Source organism: Triplophysa dalaica, chromosome 4, assembly GCF_015846415.1.
Source record: "Triplophysa dalaica isolate WHDGS20190420 chromosome 4, ASM1584641v1, whole genome shotgun sequence".
NCBI lineage: Eukaryota > Metazoa > Chordata > Actinopteri > Cypriniformes > Nemacheilidae > Triplophysa > Triplophysa dalaica.
Genome location: NC_079545.1, coordinates 8356208 through 8377871, shown reverse-complemented (window position 1 = coordinate 8377871; position 21664 = coordinate 8356208). Strand labels below are relative to the sequence as shown.

At 36.8% G+C, this 21664-nt stretch overlaps 1 protein-coding gene across 1 annotated transcript in view; it reads right to left on the bottom strand.

Moving 5' to 3' along the window:
* Positions 1-229: 229 nt before the first annotated feature.
* Positions 230-21664, bottom strand: part of nol6 (nucleolar protein 6 (RNA-associated)) — a 32281-nt gene continuing 10846 nt past the window's right edge. Inside the window, exons 9-26 of the mRNA XM_056746897.1 lie at positions 19480-19538; positions 19299-19400; positions 19088-19203; positions 17680-17857; positions 14486-14608; positions 14249-14397; positions 13271-13343; positions 13058-13198; positions 9242-9359; positions 6912-7066; positions 6626-6789; positions 6333-6485; positions 5968-6065; positions 4064-4188; positions 1210-1299; positions 926-1123; positions 717-818; positions 230-618 (exon numbers count right to left, since the gene is read on the bottom strand). Of these exons, the coding sequence (XP_056602875.1) occupies positions 469-618; positions 717-818; positions 926-1123; positions 1210-1299; positions 4064-4188; positions 5968-6065; positions 6333-6485; positions 6626-6789; positions 6912-7066; positions 9242-9359; positions 13058-13198; positions 13271-13343; positions 14249-14397; positions 14486-14608; positions 17680-17857; positions 19088-19203; positions 19299-19400; positions 19480-19538 (2294 nt within the window). The 3' untranslated portion in view covers positions 230-468. The remainder of the gene's footprint in view (positions 619-716; positions 819-925; positions 1124-1209; positions 1300-4063; positions 4189-5967; positions 6066-6332; positions 6486-6625; positions 6790-6911; positions 7067-9241; positions 9360-13057; positions 13199-13270; positions 13344-14248; positions 14398-14485; positions 14609-17679; positions 17858-19087; positions 19204-19298; positions 19401-19479; positions 19539-21664) is intronic.

The window sequence follows — 21664 nt, the reverse complement described above, 5'->3', positions numbered from 1 at the left end:
TAGCTTTTGTAAATTGACACACTGTTCCATACAGTATGTCACCTGGTGGATATTGAGTAAAGAACAACAAACTTATAAAATATAAGACGCCTGCAAGTATCTACTTGACGAATCATATGATGCTGTTTAAAAATGTGCATTCTTAATGAACAGTGTGATACTAGATGGCTGTAATGAAAAATCTTACACGTGACAATCCCTCTACCCACAAAAAAGATCAAACAGAATGTTTATCATTCTATTATTTATTTCAATATTGACAATTATGTAAAGATGCAACAAGCAATAATGGTCGTAGGCTTGTTCTTACTTTTAACTTGTAATTGTAGGGTAGGACATTCTTGCCAGATTGTGAGACTGATTTTAGGCCAAGGAACCCAAACTGGGTTACTCATACTTAATGGATTAAAGGTTCAATGAAACCTTGTGTTAATAATAATAACAACAATACAGTTATACGGTCACATCTTAGATAACCCATTTTTCTGTCCTTAACTCCACTGTTTTGACAAGACCCTCTCCGATTAACTGGAAATCCTGCAAGATGGCCTCTACGTTGGGCACAGTGGAGACCACGTCATTATGTACCTCCACTTTGCGGGCATTCATCAAAGTTGTCTGAGGTCAAGGAGAAAATCATGAGTCAGAAGGTGGCATAAAGCATAATATTGTTGGCAGAATTTATTGACAATTAAGACCCAAAGCAAATAAAAAACCTTAAAGGACTGAGCTTCAAAGGCTTTTGGTTTCCACAGCACAGCAATCACTGTTCCGCCAAATGGGTCATAGAAAAACAGAGCTAGATCTCCAAATGCCTCCTAAACATAATAATAAAAAATGTAAATTAAGCTGGCCTACATTTATGAGAAATTGTAATGAGGAAAAATTAGGAAAAGTAATTTGATTAAATAAAAAACAATCGTACCCTTAGTTCAGACAGATACAGTCTAACTGGATCATAGTCAATGATTGGCAGAGCTCTTTCTGTGCTGGCTGATCCTTTAAAGAAACCCTGATGGAAAGTGGCAAGCGGAGGGTCCACTGCCTTAGCTAACAAAGGCACCTGCTTTGGAATGAGATGAATTAGAACATCAAAAGCTTCCAGAGAAGGCCGAAATACCACCTAAAAAGAAAGCCAGGAAACAGAGTTAAAAAATAAGATATTTGAAATTTCAAATCTAAAATCAAAATTGAAATTGAAAAACTTACCCGGATATCTTGTTTTAGGCTGGAGTTAACAAGCTGTGCCTGTACAACTTGCAGGCTCTTTGCTGCCAACATAACAGCATGCTGGAGCATCTGTAAAGTAGACAGTAGCAGTTATATACTGCAGACATGAATAAATTGATGTTTTTGGTAATGAAAAACATTTTACAATATATCTCTAAATATTTGATAAATTGAATCGAATCTCTCAAAATCTATTTTGAAGAGGCGCGATTCTTTTCTAAGCCATCAGTATATGTGCATACAAAAGTAATTTCCCTTTATAAATACAGCCCAAAAAGGAAAACATGGACAATAAAAAGGTCACTATGTACACACAAAGGAGGGGCTGTTATGATCAAAATCTTTTCACCCTACGTCATGTAATACTTTTTCTGAATTTTAAATATGCTAATATGCTGTTATTAAAAGGGTCATGACATCAGGGATCAAATTCTCTTGATCTTTGGAAATAAAAAAGGTATGTAGGAATTGGTATCATTTATATCATCCAAACACGTATAATATGTCATGATATTCTCATAAATAACAAAATTAGGTAAGTGTTGTCTGAATAAACGCGAATGAGAAATGTCTGGATAAATGACTAAAGTCACTAAATAGATTCATTTTCATATAATCTACCTATAAGATAACAACACTTTTACTTTTACATCATCGCATCGTTGGCTCTGTCCATTGGCATTCAGTCTGAGGAGCGCGTGGATCTGAACCAGGACTTGTTTACATACATGAGTTTTTAACCTCAATTTTTCAGTTTCTTTTTAAAACATGATACATTTGCAGATGTACAAACATTGGCTAGAATACCTCATCTTAAAATTTCATATATATTCCTAGAAAGGCAACCGAACCTTTATTTTATTTATAGCTTACTTTGGAAGGATTTACTGGTTTTACCACGGTGAGTCGCTGTCAAGACTTTGCTTCATTGATATGTGGACATTATTTTGCGTTTATGAATTGTACATTATTATGCTGGTGTCTGTGCCATAAAATAAATGCATCTGTGTTTATATCATTTTTGAGTAGTCGTTTTGTGAATTTTATAATGAAAGCCGCATCCACCGCACCCGTCTCGGTTTACGTTTATGCTGAAATATGAATCCGCATATCACTTCTAAAGTTTGGTATTAGCTGTTGGTAAACATTCTTTTTTATTATTGTTGCCTGCAGATGCACTGTTGGGTCTTGGTAGATCCGTCATGGTTTTACCATGGTAAAAACATGATGTATGTTTACCGTTTGTTCAAAAATTGTGCCACTTGTAAAATAAAATATACATGACATGTGCTTTAAAGAAGCCATTCTTTTGAGGATTTTGAAGCTTTATGTTTTTTGGGTGTTTAACAACAAGATGTTCATGTTTCTAGTTTCAAAAACACTTCATATTTCAGATATTTGAAGTCTATTGTTCAATGCTGTGCCTATTCTAACAAAACCACCGGGATTCTTCTAGTGTATATAAAATCCATCCATCGGAGACGGCCTGATTGGTAAAGCTGACCAGGTCTGTCGTGGTTGGTTCCCCACTTAGAGAGTGTCCCACCCATACCATATCAACAAGCTTCCGCTTCTCATTTTTCTCAATTCTCAACATATTTTGCATCCCACTGTGCACCCTGTTCATGCAAACACCATTCATCATCAGCACGGTCACATTCGCTGTGCAGACATAGTGGAAGAATGGCAGGTAAACAGCTGGAACCTTACTTCCCCTTGTCAAATGTGACAAGTGTCGCTTGCAACGGACAAACAAAAAGAAAGACCATCCTTTAAATGAACACAACTAACAACTTCTAATCAGCCAGTAGGTGAAAGCGGAATTCCATTCGCGAACGCATTCTGGTCCCTGTTGGTCGGTTCCAGTTGGTTATCCTGGTACGTGAAAATCCTGGCCAAAACAGGAGTGTTACCGCATATGATTATAATCAGTGTTGCTTTCCACGCTGAGAGTAGCTACGGGAGTCAATACCATGGCATTCAAAGATGATGCCATGGTAACTTCTGGACAGGACATGTTATGATTAGGTTTTGATTATGTCGCTTAGTTTGTGGACCTTTATGCTCAACGACATCGTTACCCAGCACCCAACGGGAACTATGCTGCATCTAATCCCATTTTACTCTGTTTACATTAGCTGTTTTCGCTATTGTAGCAACATTATTTACTTTGTACTGTATCGTGTTTTCACTGGTGAAAGAGACATGATTTTATTGGAATTGATCCAAGAGCTTCTGGCTTGTGCATGTTCATGTGTTTTGGAAGAGAAGTGGCTTTGGACGGCGATTTGCACAGAGGGTGGGATCATGATTTCAAAACTTTAACAATTTGTTTTGTTTCTAGTACTGTCACTTTTTTCTTTAAATGTTAATCAGACATGACCACGTGCATCTCCCTTTGTGCTCTTATAGCAGTGGTTCCCAACACTGGTCCTTAGAATGTTTTAGATGTCTCCCTATATAGAACACCTGATTCTACTCGTCAGCCCTGTTCCGAACATTGGTTAGTGTGCTAATTAATCTTCCTAATTAGTACACTAACCAGCTGATGAATTAATAATTGAATAGCTTTATGAGGTAGTGGGGGGCTGATTAGTAGTGGACAAATATAAATAATGAGTTAATGACCCTAAACAGGAGGCTAGAGCTTTCTATACCGTTTATATGCAGATACAGTGACAGATTTAAAAATAATTAAATCAGGTGTTTCAGAACCCTCATGCTATCCGTATATCACTTTCCTTACAATTTAGGATGTTTCCTGTAAATCTGCTTTAAAACAACGCACATTTGAAAAGCACACTTAAAATGAAAGTGAACTGAATCTACAAACCTGAACTGAAGGGGCTTCTTTAGTCCAAACAGAAGCGGTCTTGTCATTGGGTGTGGCAATGAACATGGCGGGAAGAGATTCTCTAGAGGCCACAAAGTCATTCTTTAACTGTGCATAGTCAGCAGCTAGAACAAAATAATCAAGCATATGTAATATAGGCTTTATTGGAATGCCACATGAAAAAATAGGTCTCATTCCATCCTTTTGTAAGGTCTGTATGTGATTCACTACAAATAGAGCTGTTTTCAGATCTAATAACTAAAAATTCTTTATTTTTATTCTTGTCAGTGATATTTAAAAATTTAAAAGAGGTTCAGTCAAAAATTGTACTGCAAAAATAAAGACTCACACAAACAAATTGTCCAACCAATAAAGTCATATGTATTGCTTTTGATGATGCATGGATTCACTTTTTGGAGATTTAAACATGGGGTAATCCAATGCCGTTACAAAGCTAGAAAGAGCAGGGATTTGTTGTGATTGGCTGAAGAAAGAATGTCACATACACCCATGAAGGCATAACGGTGAGTAAACTCTGAAAGAATGGGGTGAACCATTCTTCTAAAATAGTATAAAACACCAAAAATGAACACAACTGGAAAGGTTGGCTTATTACCTTAAAAGTCTATAGATATCACTGTCAGTTCTGTGCTATAATGTGAATGATGTCGTGCATTTCTGCTGTGATTATATTCACAATATAGCACAACCTCAATTGTAATGTTTTATAAAGCAGTTATCACAAAAAAGATCCTGTCCTTAAAGAATAGTTCATAGGCAAACAAAATTTCACCATGTCGTAATCACCTTCAATGCATTCTAGGTGTATACAGTGTTGGGAAGTAGGTAACTACAAGTAGCGATGCTACTAACCTAACTACATTTTCAGTAGCTTGGCGGTAGCTCAACTACTTTTAAAAACCGTGTACCTTTTCCAGCAGTTAATAACTTTTTTAAGAAAGTAGGGGTGTAGCGTGACCAAAAGCTACATTCTGTTCTGCCATCAGAGAAGCGCTGTGTAAAGTCATCATCTTACTGTATCACAAAGTGAAACGGTTCATTATCACCATCTACTGCATTAACTATGTATTGTGGCTTTGCACTTAACTTAGAAGAGATCGTAAATGAAATACATAAGTGGTTAAAAATGTACAGTTTGGAACATCTATCCTATTAAGTATTAAATATGAATCTTATGTAATAATAAAAATAATAAATCAACAATACAACAATAATGATATTGTATTACATTGTTTTAAACTTCTCTATCTATTTAAAACATTAGAAAATGACATGTGTATCACAGAAGATAAAAATATAGTATACTTTAGTATTTACTTTAATAAACTGTGGTATATTACAGCTGGAGAACTTTATCACAATCTATTAACATATACGACAGTATACTGTATTATCTAGCTATAGCTGTAACTTAACTACTTGTATTACTGAGTATCTATTAGGTTATCTAACTACAATTTAAAAGTAGCTTCCCCAACACAGGGTGTATATGACTTTCCATTAAAAAAATAAAACGTTGCGTTGTCACAGGTACTTACGACAATCTCACCATCCATTCACTCCCATAAATATGGAACAGCCAAGATAAATATAAATTATTAAATAAATGATTCATATGAAAGAATGTAATAAACATCTAGGATGACACGAAGGTGAGTAAAACATGGTTTGATGTTTTTTAGCATCTGAACTATCCCTTTAATATTTTAGTAAATCATCCTACAAATAGAAGATACGGTCACAAAAAAGCTGTGATTTAACATAAATACACAAAGGCCACTAAACAATCAGCATAAAGAACAACCCATTTCATAATGCACATTAAATAACTACATGATATTTCTTCTCAAATAGGTTCGTAAAATACCAAAGATAAAACCCACCTGTAAGTTTCTGGTTTAGGTTGACTATCAGTGGATTGTTTCGCCAGTCAAAAGTGGAAAGCACATAGAGGAAGCGAAGGAACCCCACCTGAGGTGAGCTGAAAATGGAACAGAGTTACTAACCGACTGGTGCTGCAGCATACTTAATAACAACTGTCAACTGTAGAAAGCACCCATTTCAAGTTGGTGCTTCAAGTTGCACAGCTATTGCTGTTTTTTGCAACTGTCTAATAAAAGAATGACTATAATTGGGTTTCTTCCCAATGTAGATGGGAAGAAAGATAGAAAAGTAATATTTCTAAATAAAATTATCAAATTACCTATTAACTACATTCAGAACATACAGCTACAATAAGAGATGTTACCTTGGTGGATCGAAGGGAGCAGAATGTAGGAACAGTGAAGCCACCAGCAGGTCAGCTGGTTCCTCTTGGATGTCTTCCAACAAAAACTGAGATGCCAACCAGCGTTTAGACAGACGAGACACTGCACCAAAACAAGCATGCTGCTGCTGAAGGCTGAAATACAGCAAAATCTCACACTTATTACTTATCAAGCTTATCACCAAAATAATACATTTTACATAACGTGCTTTGTTAAGAACAGTTATAAGAAGTAGCACTGAATTTAATTGGTGTTTTGCATAAGTGGGCTTTACCCATGCAGGGTGCTTGTAAGGTAAGGTTTATGTTGTGTTTCCAGTTCCAAGGACTGGGCCTCAGGGTTGTCCCTATAGATCAGCATTCCCTCTGGAGTAAGAGCTTCCCTCAAGATCTGTGGTTCCCTGTGATATGCTACATGGATGCGGAAGGCTAGACCATCCTGAACAGACATGTAAAGAAAAACACAAAACAAATGCACATTCATAAATGACCATCCTAAATATGGCAATTTGGACAAATGGCTGAAAGTTTGCACACACATTAGAATGCAAAATAAACTACCTTCCACACATCCAGGTAGGTGGGTTTGGCATGATATCTGTATTTGTGGTGCTTGTTAAGCAGCTCTCCTAAGCAGACATGAAATGCTGCTTTAATGTGATGTATTGCCAAACGGTTGCTGGGCCATTTTCCACTCCCCTCCATATGAACAATGACTAGAGACAAAAATGGTAACAAGATAACAGCAGACTCAAATGAATAATTCATAAGATTATGTGTAGAGCTGAATTTCATACATTAAACTTCAAAGGTAAACATCTTTTTTATAGAAAGTCCCAGCTTGCCACATTTGAAGCCACTGTAAAAATTATTTTTCATTTACAGGAATGGTCTACCAAAAAAATAAAATCCTGTCATCATTTACTTACCCTCATGTTCTTCCAAACCTGTATAAATATATTTGTTACGCTGAACACAAAGGAAGATATTTGAAAGAATGTCAATAACCAAACAGATCTCATCACCCTATTGACTCCCATATATATTTTACTTCATATTTCAGTAAATGGGGGGTGAGATCAATCCGTGTATCATTCGTTCTTTTCATATTCAATTGAGATTCCAAAATCGGAAAATTAAAAAACAGTTTGTTATTCGTTTATAAATGTAATACAAAGAAACAAATAAAGGGTCATTTTTCGTACTTTTGATTTAATGCTAAGATCAAAAATAGGAAATGAAATAAAGGGGGCACGACAGATTTTGATATTTAATTTGTTCGATTTGCGTGAACTGGAAGTTATCTTCGTGTCTGTGTGTGTATGTGTGTTGCACTTGGAAGTTTGCCACAATTGCAAAAAGTTAAAAGAAGCCTGAAAAACCTCAATCTTGCAGTGATTGACTCAGTATTTTTTTTTAGTAATTTCGTATAGACACCATGGCCGCACTGGAATCATATGCTGATTTAATTAAAGACTTATTTGAAACTGTCAAGACACAAAGAGATTTCCACTACGCTTCTGAAATGAGTGTGAGAAGATTCTGTGTTCAGCACAACCTTAAGCGAAAAAGAAATGTATCGGACACAGAACTGGAGAGGGCTGTGGTTGGATCAATATATGAAGTAAGATTTTTATTTAGGTTTTCACATTTTATATCCTGCCCGTCTTTCAAATGTTAGGGCTGGGTGATATATCGCATGAAATGCGCATCTCGTCAGTAAAGCCGGTACCATGATTAGTAGTAAATCGCCATCACCTGCTTTCAAATGGAGCGGCATTTACTACACAGAGCCCTAGTTCACTGACAAGCTGAGCCATATCGCATTAATTATCACGGATGTACCGCCTGCGATAATTAATGCGATACTAGATAAGCGATAATGAGTCAATCACTGCAAGATTGAGGATTTTTCAGGCTTCTTTTAACTTTTTGAATTGCGGCAAACTTCCAAGTGCAACACACACACACACGAAGATAACTTCTGATTCACGCAAATCTAACAAATTAAATATCAAAATCAAAATCTGTCGTGCCCCCTTTATTTCATTTCCTATTTTTGAGCATTAAATCAAAAGTATGAAAAATGACCTGTTATTTGTTTTTTGGTATTACATTTACAAACGAATAACAAAATAACAAACCATTTTTTAATTTTCCGATTTTGGAATCTCAATTGAATATGAAAAGAACAGATGATACACGAATAAAGATCTGTTTGGTTTCTGTCATTCTTCCAAATGTCTTCCTTTGTGTTCAGCAGAACAAAGATATTTATACAGGTTTGGAACAATCTAAGGGTGAATTAAGGATGACAGAATTTTCATTTTTGGGTCAACTATCCCTTTGCAGGGCAACTTAGAAAACCAATAAAAAAGTTACATGAAAATCTGTATTATTTATTAATATATCTGTTATGTATTTTTGCAACTCCTGGTAAGTGTTCTGCTTTTTCTTTATTTATCCATCAGCTTACTATCATGTGCCAAGACGGATCAGGCGCCATCATGAATAATTAGGGGAAATGTCTTATCATTGGCAAAAAAGAAAACACAGTCTCATAAACAGTTGTGAGACACTGATGCGTCACTGATGTACGATACATCACAACCTGTGACGATGGCCAGATGAGGATTTTAAACCCGGAAAGCAAAATTTAAGCAACAAAGCTCAAAATTAACTAGTTTTCTCTACTGTAATAACTTACAGTTTCTAACATTATTTTCTGTGATATGGAACACAAACAACGTTAACATCTAAACAATGTTGTTTAGTGTTTTGTGACGTTTTAAACAAGTCAACAGTGAGTTAATATTATAAACTTCTAAAAGTTAAAAATGTATAAGGTATGTATTTAAATGAACTTTCTAAACAAGGTTTTGAAACACTACCTTTAATAGGGGTGATGTAATAAGGACAGGGTTTGTCTGCTTTTGGCATTAATCCAACAGGATTCTTCTCTCCATCAAAAAACGAATAATCCAGTTTTACAGGAACTGGTGGGAAAACCTGCAGACGACATCAAGAAAAATGAGATAACCATAAATTCACCAGAAAACTTGGTTGCCAGTAAACAATTATAAGCAGTGCTTCTAAAACATTGACTACACTTGGGCAGGACGGACACCAAGTTATAAAAATGGCTGCCCAAGTATATCTGGTGTCACATTTAGTATTTTTTATCCATATTTCTGAGCTTGTGCCAAACTGACTGCTCTATATGCTATCAGTGATTTACATTCAGTCATTAAGCTGCAGACACTTATCAAAGCGACTTACAGAGAGTTTAGGAAGCAATAAAGCCATATGTCACACAGGGGCGAAAAAACAATAAGTGCTAACACCAGGTTACTAGTTTTTACAAAAGTCTGAACAATACCTGTTGATTGAGAGAAAGACAGAGACTTAGTTTTTATCATTTACCTGTCAAGTATTCAAAAAAGAGGGATAGGTTTTAGGTTGTTTTTGAATGTTGTGACAGATGTGGTTGACCGGACTGAGATTAGAAGAATGTTCCACCAATTAGGAGAATGAGCGAGAAAGCGATATACTGCCCTTTTCGAGATGTTACTACAAGATGCCGTTTATTTGCTGAACACAGGGTTCTTGATGGGGTGTAAGAGTGAAGGAGGGTGCGAAAGTATGCCGGTGCAGATCCAGTGATAGTTCCGTGGGCAAGCATTAGTGACTTGAATCGGATACAGGCTTCAACCGGTTGCCAGTGGAGAGATATTAAAAGGGGTGTCACATGAGCCCTTTTGGGCTCTTTGAAGACAAGGCGTGCTTCCTCTTGCATCAGCTGGAGTAGTTTGATTGCCTTTCCAGTGAGACCAGCAAGGAGAGGATTGCAGTAGTCCAACCTTGAGATTACATCGGCATGACCTTGTCTTTGGTTTGATCTCTGGGGTCCCTCAGGGATCTGTGCTTCAGAGTAAACCCCTCATTTCATCAGACCCTCTCCTGGCATTATTATTTGTAAAATAGGGGCTTTATGGAGAGTATGTTTAGCCTACGTGATTATAAGCATGACAGTAAAAAATAGTGTCTTGGCCCTCAAGGGACTATTTTGTCAACCATCTTATTTCTCCTTGAAAAGCAAAATGTTACAGTGTAGTTCTATTTTAAAAAATATAATCTTTGCAACACGTGTGATTGTTGGATCACCCAACCCTATAATTATATAATGTCTGATCATCTGACATCTCCAAAATATTTCCCTGGGGGCTCTGGTTGGCCTTGACACCGTAATTCCTGCTTGCAGCTATATTTATGATGATGCTTCTGCTGCTGCTTCTACCATTGAAGTCTATGTGAGGGATCAATTGTGTCATGTTCTTTGTGAACAGTTTCAGTGACTTGCATCTGTGAAATAGTTTTAATACAATAAACATGATCAGGTGCGGTTTGTATTCCATTCTCACGGAGTCAGGTAGGGATAGCTCCCAGCATGGAGAGAGTGTAGCCGTTTCATGTCAAAAGAGGCAATAAATTATTTTTCTACCAACTGCCAAGACAAAATTGTTTTAGTCCCCAAAAGGGAAGGATGACAGTGAGGGCAATGTCCATGACAGTTTATACAGCTTTCACAAAAGACTGTTAAAGACTAAAAGGGTTTAATAACAAGTAAACAAACACGCAAACTGCTATGTTGATTCATCAAATAATTAGGGATGGGAATCGAGGTTCCCTGTGAATCGATTCCTTGGAATCGTTAGCGTACCTGCTTAACGATTCCGCTTATCGGTTCCGCTCGTTGCAAATGTGACATCATCATAATCACACACACGTATTTTTTTGAGAAAATTTGTTAATATTGTATATGATATCATCCACCCGCAATTAATCAGAATGTATTTTTTTATTACCCGACCCACCCGACCCGCGGATCATCCGCAGCGCCCGCGGATTTAACCGCCATCCGCGCAACACTATTGAGCGCCATTTCATTGTGCATGTCAGTTGAGTTGAATTTTGTTTCTTCCTTGACTGATTAGTCTTTGTTTTTATGGCACTTAAAGGCACTTAAATGGCAGTTTTATTTTATTTTTTTGTCTGGACCAATGATGAATGTGAAAAATTCTATAGCTCCTTGGACTTTACTTTGAAGCCTACTTTTAGGTTTGTTCTGAGGTTGCTACACATAATTTGTGCATACTCTGAGTATGTGCTGTGTTCTTATCAGATATTAAAGCGAGTTAATACAAACAAACAAATTTATACTTATTCCCTCACCCAATGAGAATCGATAAGAGAATCGATAAGGAATCGGATCGATAAGCAATATCGATAATGGAATCGTTAAATTCTTATCAATTCCCATCCCTACAAATAATGTTTTAAAACCTATCGATTGTCGCTTTCTTTAATCATCTAATTATTACAGCATTTGAAATATGTGCAATTGATAACTGTGCAATAATAATTAAGTGCAATATTAATTATATCCTCTAGATAATATACTATTTTTATACCACTTTTTCTGGACATTATATTTCATTCATTCTGCTGTATATAGCACATACCTTGTACTACAATAGTCTATTCTTATTTATTACTTGTACATACTGTATTTACATACACACATAGCTTTACTCTCTATTTCTTTATCTTATGTTTATTGTATTCCATTTCTTAACTTTTTATACCCATAGGCCCATATTTAAATCATCTCTACTGTATTCTATTGTGTTATGGTCTCCGTGTACTGTTGTTGCTGTTTCGGTGTACTGGATGTTCCGGTCACCAAAACAAATTCCTTGTATGTGCAAACATACTTGGCAATAAAGCTCCTTCTGATCATGATATGTTGTTTCATTTGGTGATATGTGGTGATCGATGATCAGCTCAACTTCTCGGATCAAGTTGCCAGCACCGCCCGGTCCTGTAGATTCATCCTCTACAATATCAGGAAAATAAGACCCTTCCTATCAGAGCATGCTACGCAAGTCCTAGTGCAGGCTCTAGTCCTGTCCAGACTGGACTACTGCAATGCGCTACTGGGTGGACTTCCAGCTTGCACAACCAAACCTCTACAGATGATCGAGAATGCTGCAGCAAGAGTTATCTTTAATGAATCGAAGAGAGCACATGTCACTCCTCTACTCATTAAGATACATTGGCTCCCTATAGTCGCTCGCATCAAATTCAAAACTCTGCTCCTGGCCTACAAGACCACCACTGGTTTGGCACCACCTTATCTTCACTCCCTAATACAGACATATGTACCCGCCAGATCCCTACGCTCTGCAAACGGACGGCGTCTTATGGTGCCATCCCATAAAGGTAAAAAACTCTCTCGCGAAACTTCTCCGGATCTGTCACACCTATGTGGAATGATCTGCCTGCTGTTACAAGATCTGCAGATTCTGTAGCCATCTTTAAGAAACGCCTGAAAACACATATCTTCCGTCAACATCTTACTGATCTGTTCGGACTTTATTTTCGTCTCTACTCTTTTCTTCTCTACCCATAAAAAAAAGTATGAATGAATGATTCTGTATACTGTGTTAGGCTATATGAGACTATATGAGGTCTTCTTTTTGATTGAACTTATGCTTTTGTTGTACTTGTGCTGTCCCAATTGCTTCCATTACCTACCCCACTTGTAAGTCGCTTTGGATAAAAGCGTTTAGTTCAAACTGATGAATAAAAGTATCTGCCAAATGCATAAATGTGAAACAAGCAAATATAGAAGTTAGAGTAGTGACCTGTGTGCATCTTATGACTTGGTGGGCTCCTTGGACTGACGTTATAGACAGTGGTAGACCCTCCAACTGCCAGAGCTTCCTGCTCAGATCCTCATAGGCCTGAATCACTTTCAGACTCTCCTCCTCTCCTGTAGTAGGGTTCTAAAGAACAAAAATGCACTGTGGACTGTGGAAGGTGTTACACATTAAAACTGTAAAAAATCTATAAATTACCTCTTTGTCAACTGTGATGAGGCTGTCAAGCTGTCCGACAAATCTGACACTCGACCCAGGAATGTCTGCATGACTAAATCAAGACAAATGACGGGTAAATTAAAAGGTTTGACATTGATGGTGTTACTGTATGGTATAGAATAGCTGCAGAAATGATGTATTTTTGTATACACAACCTGGAAACGTGTTAGAATTTTAGCCTGGTTCCCGTTCAATCGTCCCACAGTAAAACACTGCTTTTACGTTTCTTTGAAATAGCAGTAGCTACTAAGTTGCTAAAAGAGACGTTGATTTAAACGTCATGGCGCTGATGCAGTGTGTAATAACTTTTCACTTCTGGTGATTTCATTTAAGGCTCAGAATTCATAAATGTTGAATCAATTTGTATTTTCAAAACTTGCAAGTATCATAAACCTTGGTTAATCACAGACCTTCTATTTTGTGATCTTCCAAAGCCTATGGGGAAAAATCCATAGGGTCTTGGACCAGGAAACCAGTGCAAAGCTAATTTCCAGGTTGGTATACAAAAATACATCATCCCTATGGCACTCTATTCCTGTTCAGTGCATTACTATTATATTTAAAAGTTTTATTTTTAGCCTTTTCACCAATGAAATACAACAATATCCCTTCTATTGAGCAGTGGTGCAGTACGGGAGTAGATGAGGATGAATACATGTCTCGTATCACTCCTGACATAAATTAATTAATTGTCTGTTAGGTCGATATAAGTATGTAACACAATAAAGAGGTCCTCACTTTTGTATATACAGTATTGTAATTAAAATTGGGTTAACATTAACAATACCTTACCTTATCTGGGGACGTAAATGTTGGAATTGAATGACTTACTCAATATAAATGATTTTCCTAAATTCTCTCACTGAGTACAGCTTAGCAAAACCTTCTAATTTTTTGGAGCATATCCTTCACAAAAATTTCAGTTAAATTCAGTAAATGAATGGAGCAGAGACATACAGCTGTAGCAGGTGAGAAATAATCTCCCTTAAAATGAGTCTCTTCTGACAGACAGATCCTCCAGACCACAGCACTGCTTCAGTGATGGCTCCATCCTGAAAGCGTCGCAACTCTGATCGAGAACCCCACATCTGCCTAAACTCCGTGGCCTGAAAACAACAACAACATTAATGGTTTCAAAATATTCTGCAGAATAGACATAAACTCTCATTTCTGTCCATATATGGGTTAATTTACCTTGGGACTGTCTGCTGGTGGTCCTCTCTCCAGATTAGAAAGAGCATGTTGAAGGTTTAGTAGCAGGCCAATGCATAATGGTGGTTGGTTCTTGTGCTTTGGAGGTGCACTATCTACGGACCACTGAAAATCAATGACAAAGTTAACATTAAACAACAATAATAGGCCCAATCCCTACAGTGCCATGCAGTGGCTCATGGAAAACAACGCTGCTCAAGCAAATCAATTTAATGGATCCATTTAATCCACTTCCAGTGCATATATTTTATTTTATTTTCCCCTAGTATTATTTTACTTATTATTATGATGCATGTAAAGCTGCTTTGCAACAATGAAAATTGTGAAAAGCGCTATATACATAAAATTGAATTTGCAATTACTAGAGTGCCTGTAGAATATTTATGATAAACAAAAGAAACCGTGAAGAACAGTTCTCGGCTAAACTAGTCTCTCTGAAACTAGAATTTGTACTGCAATATCAAGCTTAACCTCTAGATGCAGGGTGTCTACAGATATAGGCAAGTTACATTGAAGATGTTTTTTACACCGTTTTAATGCCACTTTAATATGAAATTTCATATAACGCTCTAAAAATTTAGAGACCAATAAAATTACTTTCAGTTTTTCGGCATGCTGTTTTTTTCTGTGAACTACTGATAGAATTACCTAAATTCACCGTTTTATATTTGCATTTATTTGCACAAAATTAAAATGGAAAACAGTTTTTCGGAATACTTAAGTATTTTTTAAACGTATTAAGATGTTTGTAAAAATACATTTATGTGACTCAGTCTGAGAAAACCAGGCTAAAGTCTCTAAATATAATTACGAGATAGCAAGCATCAAATTAGTTTTCAAGCATTAATTTCCCTATGATTACAATCGTTGACATGTCCTTAAACAGTCCAAGATATCAAGAAGATAAAGATATCAAGGTTATATGTCAGAATGTTCTTTACTTTACATGAGATGGTTTTATGTAGAAACAGCAAATCACAAACAATACTTTAGATTAGAGGGTTTTCACAGACTGGGTCACATATGATGAAATAAGCCAGATTTTTTGAGCTTTCATTCATTATACACTTTAATGTGTCACTCCCGAGGTTTGTTTCTGTTGAAATTCAAGATACACTGCACTGGAATACATGTAGAATGTTAATTAAAAGCAAAGCTGGCGTGATCTCTTCATTTTTTCCATGGCTATGAATAACAGTACACATGTTTAAGTGCTCTTTATAAACTAACACAGGGTCTTACAGGTGCTGCGAGTCATCTTGACGGGTTTAGTTAAATATTCACCAATAGAAATGCGAATAGAAATGCCTAATTAATAACACATGAGATTATATTTATAAATGATTTAACCAAATTGCATGTTCGTCTTGTTTGAACATCGCATTGGGTTAAAGCCATTAGGATTAGTCATTATTTTATTGTTACAAATAAAATATTTAAAATAAATTTTTTGGGTCCAATAATTTGCTTGTGTTAGTAATGTTATCCATTCAATATGCACATGCAGCCAATTGTAACGTTAACCCTGCTTCGTGTAAGCCACCTGTCGGGTTTTACTCTGCGATATCAAGCGGATGTACATCGATGTACAATGTACAAAGAGTGGAAAAGAAACCTTTTAACCTGCTGGAGGTCTTTCACTTGCTTCCCTCTGTGCCTGTGCGATTCCACCACCTCGATGCTCACACAGAGTTTAAAACATCTCCGACAAACGGCAAAATTTGCCTCCTAGACATTTCCCGACACCAGCTTTACCCACCACGAGAACTGTGTTCATCTAAAGCCGTGTGATGTACTTGTTCATATTTGCTTTCAGTGAGTGGCCCTAGTTTATCAAACGAACATACAAATGAAGTGTACATCCTATCAAAACAATCAGATTACGACACGCTCATGTGTGATTCATTAAACTTTCATATGTGGCTAATTCCGTTGTACGAATAATAATCATACCATGATAAATTTGGCGGCTGAAATCGATCGTAATTTACATATGAGGCCTCTATAAATTCAGGGTGTTTTTGTTTTAAAGGAAATAAAGCTTAATCATGTGTTATAGTTGGGTTTTGACTTTGTTTCATGAATGACACGCATCGCAATAAATATGAGCACACATGCGCAGAGTTTTGCAAAAGCACTCTATACTGACCTCACTCGCTGTATTTCTCAATTTGCACAAAACACAAAGCAAATACAAACATTAAGCTGTGTATGCAACCCAGCAATAACTGAAAAAAGCAAAAGCCCTTCCTATACTCTATTTACATATTGAAAGTGATTTAAACCGAATAAAGTGGAATGAAGGGAACAATTTTTTTTTTCTTATCCGTTTTCTATTACATTATGTATTTATGACTTGTATCAAATATAATTATTTATGCCTGTGGATTTAAATTCTTTTAACTTTGATATAGTAAACCTGTCTTTTTATGCCTGAATCATTTAACTCTAGCCCATCGTCTGAGTGAGGAGCTCATTAAGACAATCAGGGTTTTTCCTGCACAGAGAAATTTGAGGCGGCCACCTCCGTCAAATGTCGTGCCGCCTCAGGCTCTCGCCATAGTTATGTAGGGAGTCTTCACAAGAAATGCTGCGTGCAGTAACAGACTGTCATTTGTAACTGCAGTTGCAACATTACGCCACAGTGTAGGCGCGGTTTCGTTATCAGCACACTATGGCTTATCATGTACGAACCAGTGGGCGGGGCTACATTTGAGACCCGCTATTGCGGTGATCTTTTGTCCGGTTCCTGATCACGGGTCTCAAATGCTGACAAGTACGGTCATATATCATTAAACACCATACAACTATAGGCTATACAAACTATACGAAAATGCCTTGCCATCACATCCGGAAAATAAGTCAGTAAATTTGAGTAAAATCACAGGCTTAATTTATCCCTTGCGAATGCGCCACATGAAATACAGATGTGGGGAGACCATTTATAAATCACACGAGGTCCCCAGATAATACTAATCCTGTGCGAATAGGGCGAATGTGTAACCTAAACGTTACATCTCTAACCAAATTCACAGAAGGCTCCAACTAAGTTTACTACGCAAATCTGCTATCCAATCACAATAACAATCTCAGTGGGTGTTTACTTCAAAGTCTTCCAAATTTTGCAATCACATTTAGGAACCTTTTTTGTGTTGAAAACTTTAAATTGTATCTACCTCTGGGTCAGGAGGCAGTGAATGTGCCAGAAGGTGGATTCTTTCTCCAAGTCCTTTTTGCAAGAGGGACAAAATGAAAGGAAATGCAGCGAGGACATAGTTCCCGCTGTGGTCCATGAGCTCATTCAGCAATGAAAGCTTCTTACAGGAAGCCTGCAACTTGACCAGCTCACTGAGGCTAAGAGAGAGGAACAGTGAAAAAACCTGATGATCAACTGTATGTCTGTGCACAGCAAAAACATGCAAAGCATGTTTGTCTTGTTTACTAGTGAAAATATCTAAAACTTCTTAAATCAATATATATTTTCTTGACGAGAAAAGTGACTTGACTCTTATATTTTTAAACAAGACTAAATATCTTCTGTAAACTTGTGGGCGTCTGGGGTGAGAAAAATATACTCTAATTACTTTTTCTTAAGAACCTAATTTAAATACATTTTCTCACCCCATTGGCAGATTTTTTTGCAAATTTTAAACAAAAAATATCCCCAATTCATATATTTTATTTCATAAAACCAGACAAAATATCTTCACTTTTCTGATCAAGAAAATGTATCATGATTTAAGAATGATAAGATATTTGTGCTATAAAACAAAACAAAAATGTTTAGTAAGAATGTTTTTTTAGGTGTGTGACACTAGGGTTCGGTTTCACAGGAAGGGATTATCCTTAAATATGACTAGGCCGAACACAGTGTGACAATAAAGACAATAAAACGCATTAGAACCCATTATAATTGTACATTTTGTCCACACTGGCGTAGTGTTCCAGTCCCATTAGAACAAGCCGTGTGTGTTACCAGTGTAGACACCGTGTTAGTTGAAGTTGGAAATTTAAGCAGCTTTTATAAAATTACCTAAAAAACATTACAGGAGTGAAGCTCAATCAGGGTTGGGCATGTTTACATTTGATCAATGTCCATTTCGATTCCTAGTTTCAATTCCAAAGTGGTGAAAAGGCAAAGTTATTTTGTGGCATTACTTACAGCTGAACACAAAAAACTGCTGTATTACACAACACCTGATGGCTTCAATAAAATAAAGAAGAATAAAGAGTGCTCAGCTTTTGTTATCAGTTGTTTGCTCAGTTATAAAGTTAGCCTTTCCTAACATGTAGCATGAAGGTATTAAAACATGCTGTCACTGGAAGGGGGCGTGTACTTTGGACTCAGGACCCTGGCAATATCTCAGAGATAATACCCAACCCTAGTCTTTTGACAAAATGTCACTTACATATTTTAAGATATGTCAGTGCAAGTGTTTTTTCAGGTAAAACAGATCAAACATGCATTTTAGTCAGGGATTAGCCTTGTCTGTAAAACCGAACATTGATTTTCAGTAGAAGCAGAGAGAAAAAAAAAGACTAAAGGAAAAAGCAAATAGCTGATTTCAGGTAGCAAATACTTACTAGAAAACATTATCATATGTTCTGATCATGGATTTGGTCGTCATAAACAATGCCTGAAAGCAGTCTACTGTAGGATCATCCCATATTTTAAGTGAAAGCAACGCCTCATGTTGGATCTGACAAATACATCAAAAATATTTAGAATGAATTATGCTAATAAACTGCTTAGTTAATGAATATCACATTCACATAGATGTCAAGAAGTACCCACTTGTTTGTAGGTAAAAGTTGTCATGTCTGCAAACAGATTAAGGTGTCCAGAAGGGTCCACAAAAACCACAGAGAATGCCATATGGAATTCAGGTACTGAGGGCTAAAGCAGAATAAAAATCATATTTAATAATGCAATCAGAACAAAACATTAAGTAACAACAGATTTCAGTTCTACTCACAGCTTTTGTGTCAGCATTCTTAGCCAAGGTGATACCGTTCTTGGTCAGATCTGTGGAAGCTGAAAACAAAAGTATACCTGAAAAAATGCAGCCAGAAAACACAATTGCGGCAATTGTGTTTAACCTTAAAGTGGCCATCTAATCATAGACTTTCACTAAAGATATCTTATACGTTAAATGTCATTGTATCCTAAAGGCAGGAGATGCTGTATCACCTCGCCAATGATATCGAATTGATAGATTAAGGCTTACTTCTTAACTATTGACGGATTTTCCATGAAACCCTTGTTGTTAGCTAGGAATCTGGACATTTTATTCAATAGTAATCTTTCTTTCTTCACTGTTGTCATACGCCAAGTTATAATAAAATATTTAGTAAAATGTGAGGGATATACTTACTTCTGTGAGATATTGTATTTCTGAACATGAATGTACAATGATTGTGAGCAAATATTTAGGTGTATATATATATACACATTAGTGGTGGGCCGTTAACGGCGTTAACGGCGTTAACGCAGTGAGACTATTATCGCGCGTAAAAAAAATTGTCGCCGTTAATCTATTCTCAAAGTTGGGTTGGGAGCTGGGTCTATACTACGCAAGCTATGATGACTTTCACCTTGATATTTTAGCGCGGATGTATACCAGCTTAACTGCACTGTACGGAGCGAGAACGAGATTTTTCAACTCGCGTGATTCGCGTCATTCGCAGAAGCGGAAGCAGAAGCCGCCTCATCATCTCATAAGCAGGGCTTCATTCGCGCGATTCGCGCAGCAAGTAGGTCTATTGGCTCTTTGCATTAACATATAAATCACTCGCGCTTGACACGCCATTCGCGTTTGGTCTGAACACAACATAACGTTACTGTGAAATTACCACATCAAACGTGACGTGCTAACATGGATGCAGCTATGAAGCCGCCGGGTTTGCTTCAGGGAATATTAATTTTAAAAAAGCTTCCCAATGGAAACATCGACAAGACTAAGGTTGTTTGCACCTTGTGCAATGCGGAATTGGTTTAAAAAAAACACTTTCTCTCAACAGGTAGTGGTCTAGCTTTAGTTAAAATCAGTAACTTTGTATTGAGATCTAATGTATTATGGCTCCTGTATGACATATCGCTTGTTGCTCCCTCACTCTTTGTAAGTCGCTTTGGATAAAAGCGTCTGCTAAATGACTAAATGTAAATGTACTGTAGGAGCTCTTCCAGTCTCAAGTACCACCTAAACGCAAAGAATCCCTTAGCTAATGCGGAAGTAAACACAAGTTCATTTTCCATCCATCCATTTTCTACCGCTTATCCGAACTACCTCGGGTCACGGGGAGCCTGCGCCTATCTCAGGAGTCACAAGTTCATTTTATTGAACATAATTTAATTTTCATCACCAATTATCATAGTAGAACAGCTTTCTCAAGCAGTTTGTGATGCATTTTGGAAACAGGAGATGAGCCCCTGGTCTAATGCGCCACCTGGCTTTAGACACCCGTTCTCAAAGACTTACTTTTAGTCATTATTTGGGTAGCACACATTCTGAATGCCTTCGGCAGAATTCAAATGAGCCATTTTAATCTAGATTAATCTAGATTAATCTTGGAATTAATCTAGATTAAAAAAGTTAATCTATGCCCACCACTAATACACATATATATATACATATATACACATATATATACACATATACATATACACATATACATATACACATATATATACATATACACATATATATACACATATATACATATACACATATATATACATATACACATATATACATATACACATATATATACATATACACATATATACATATACACATATATATATATATATATATAAACATATATATACTAGTGGTGGGCCGTTAACGGCGTTAACGCAGTGAGATTCTTATCGCGCGATAAAAAAAATGTTGCCGTTAATCTATTCTCAAAGTTGGGTTGGGAGCTGGGTCTATACTACGCAAGCTATGATGACTTTCACCTTGATATTTTAGCGCGGATGTATACCAGTTTAACTGCACTGTACGGGGCGAGAACGAGATTTTTCAACTCGCGTGATTCGCGTCATTCGCGGAAGCAGAGGCCGCCTCATCATCTCATAACCAGGGCTTCATTCGCGCAGCAAGTAGGTCTATTGGCTCTTTGCGTTAACATTACTGTGAAATTACCGCATCAAATGTG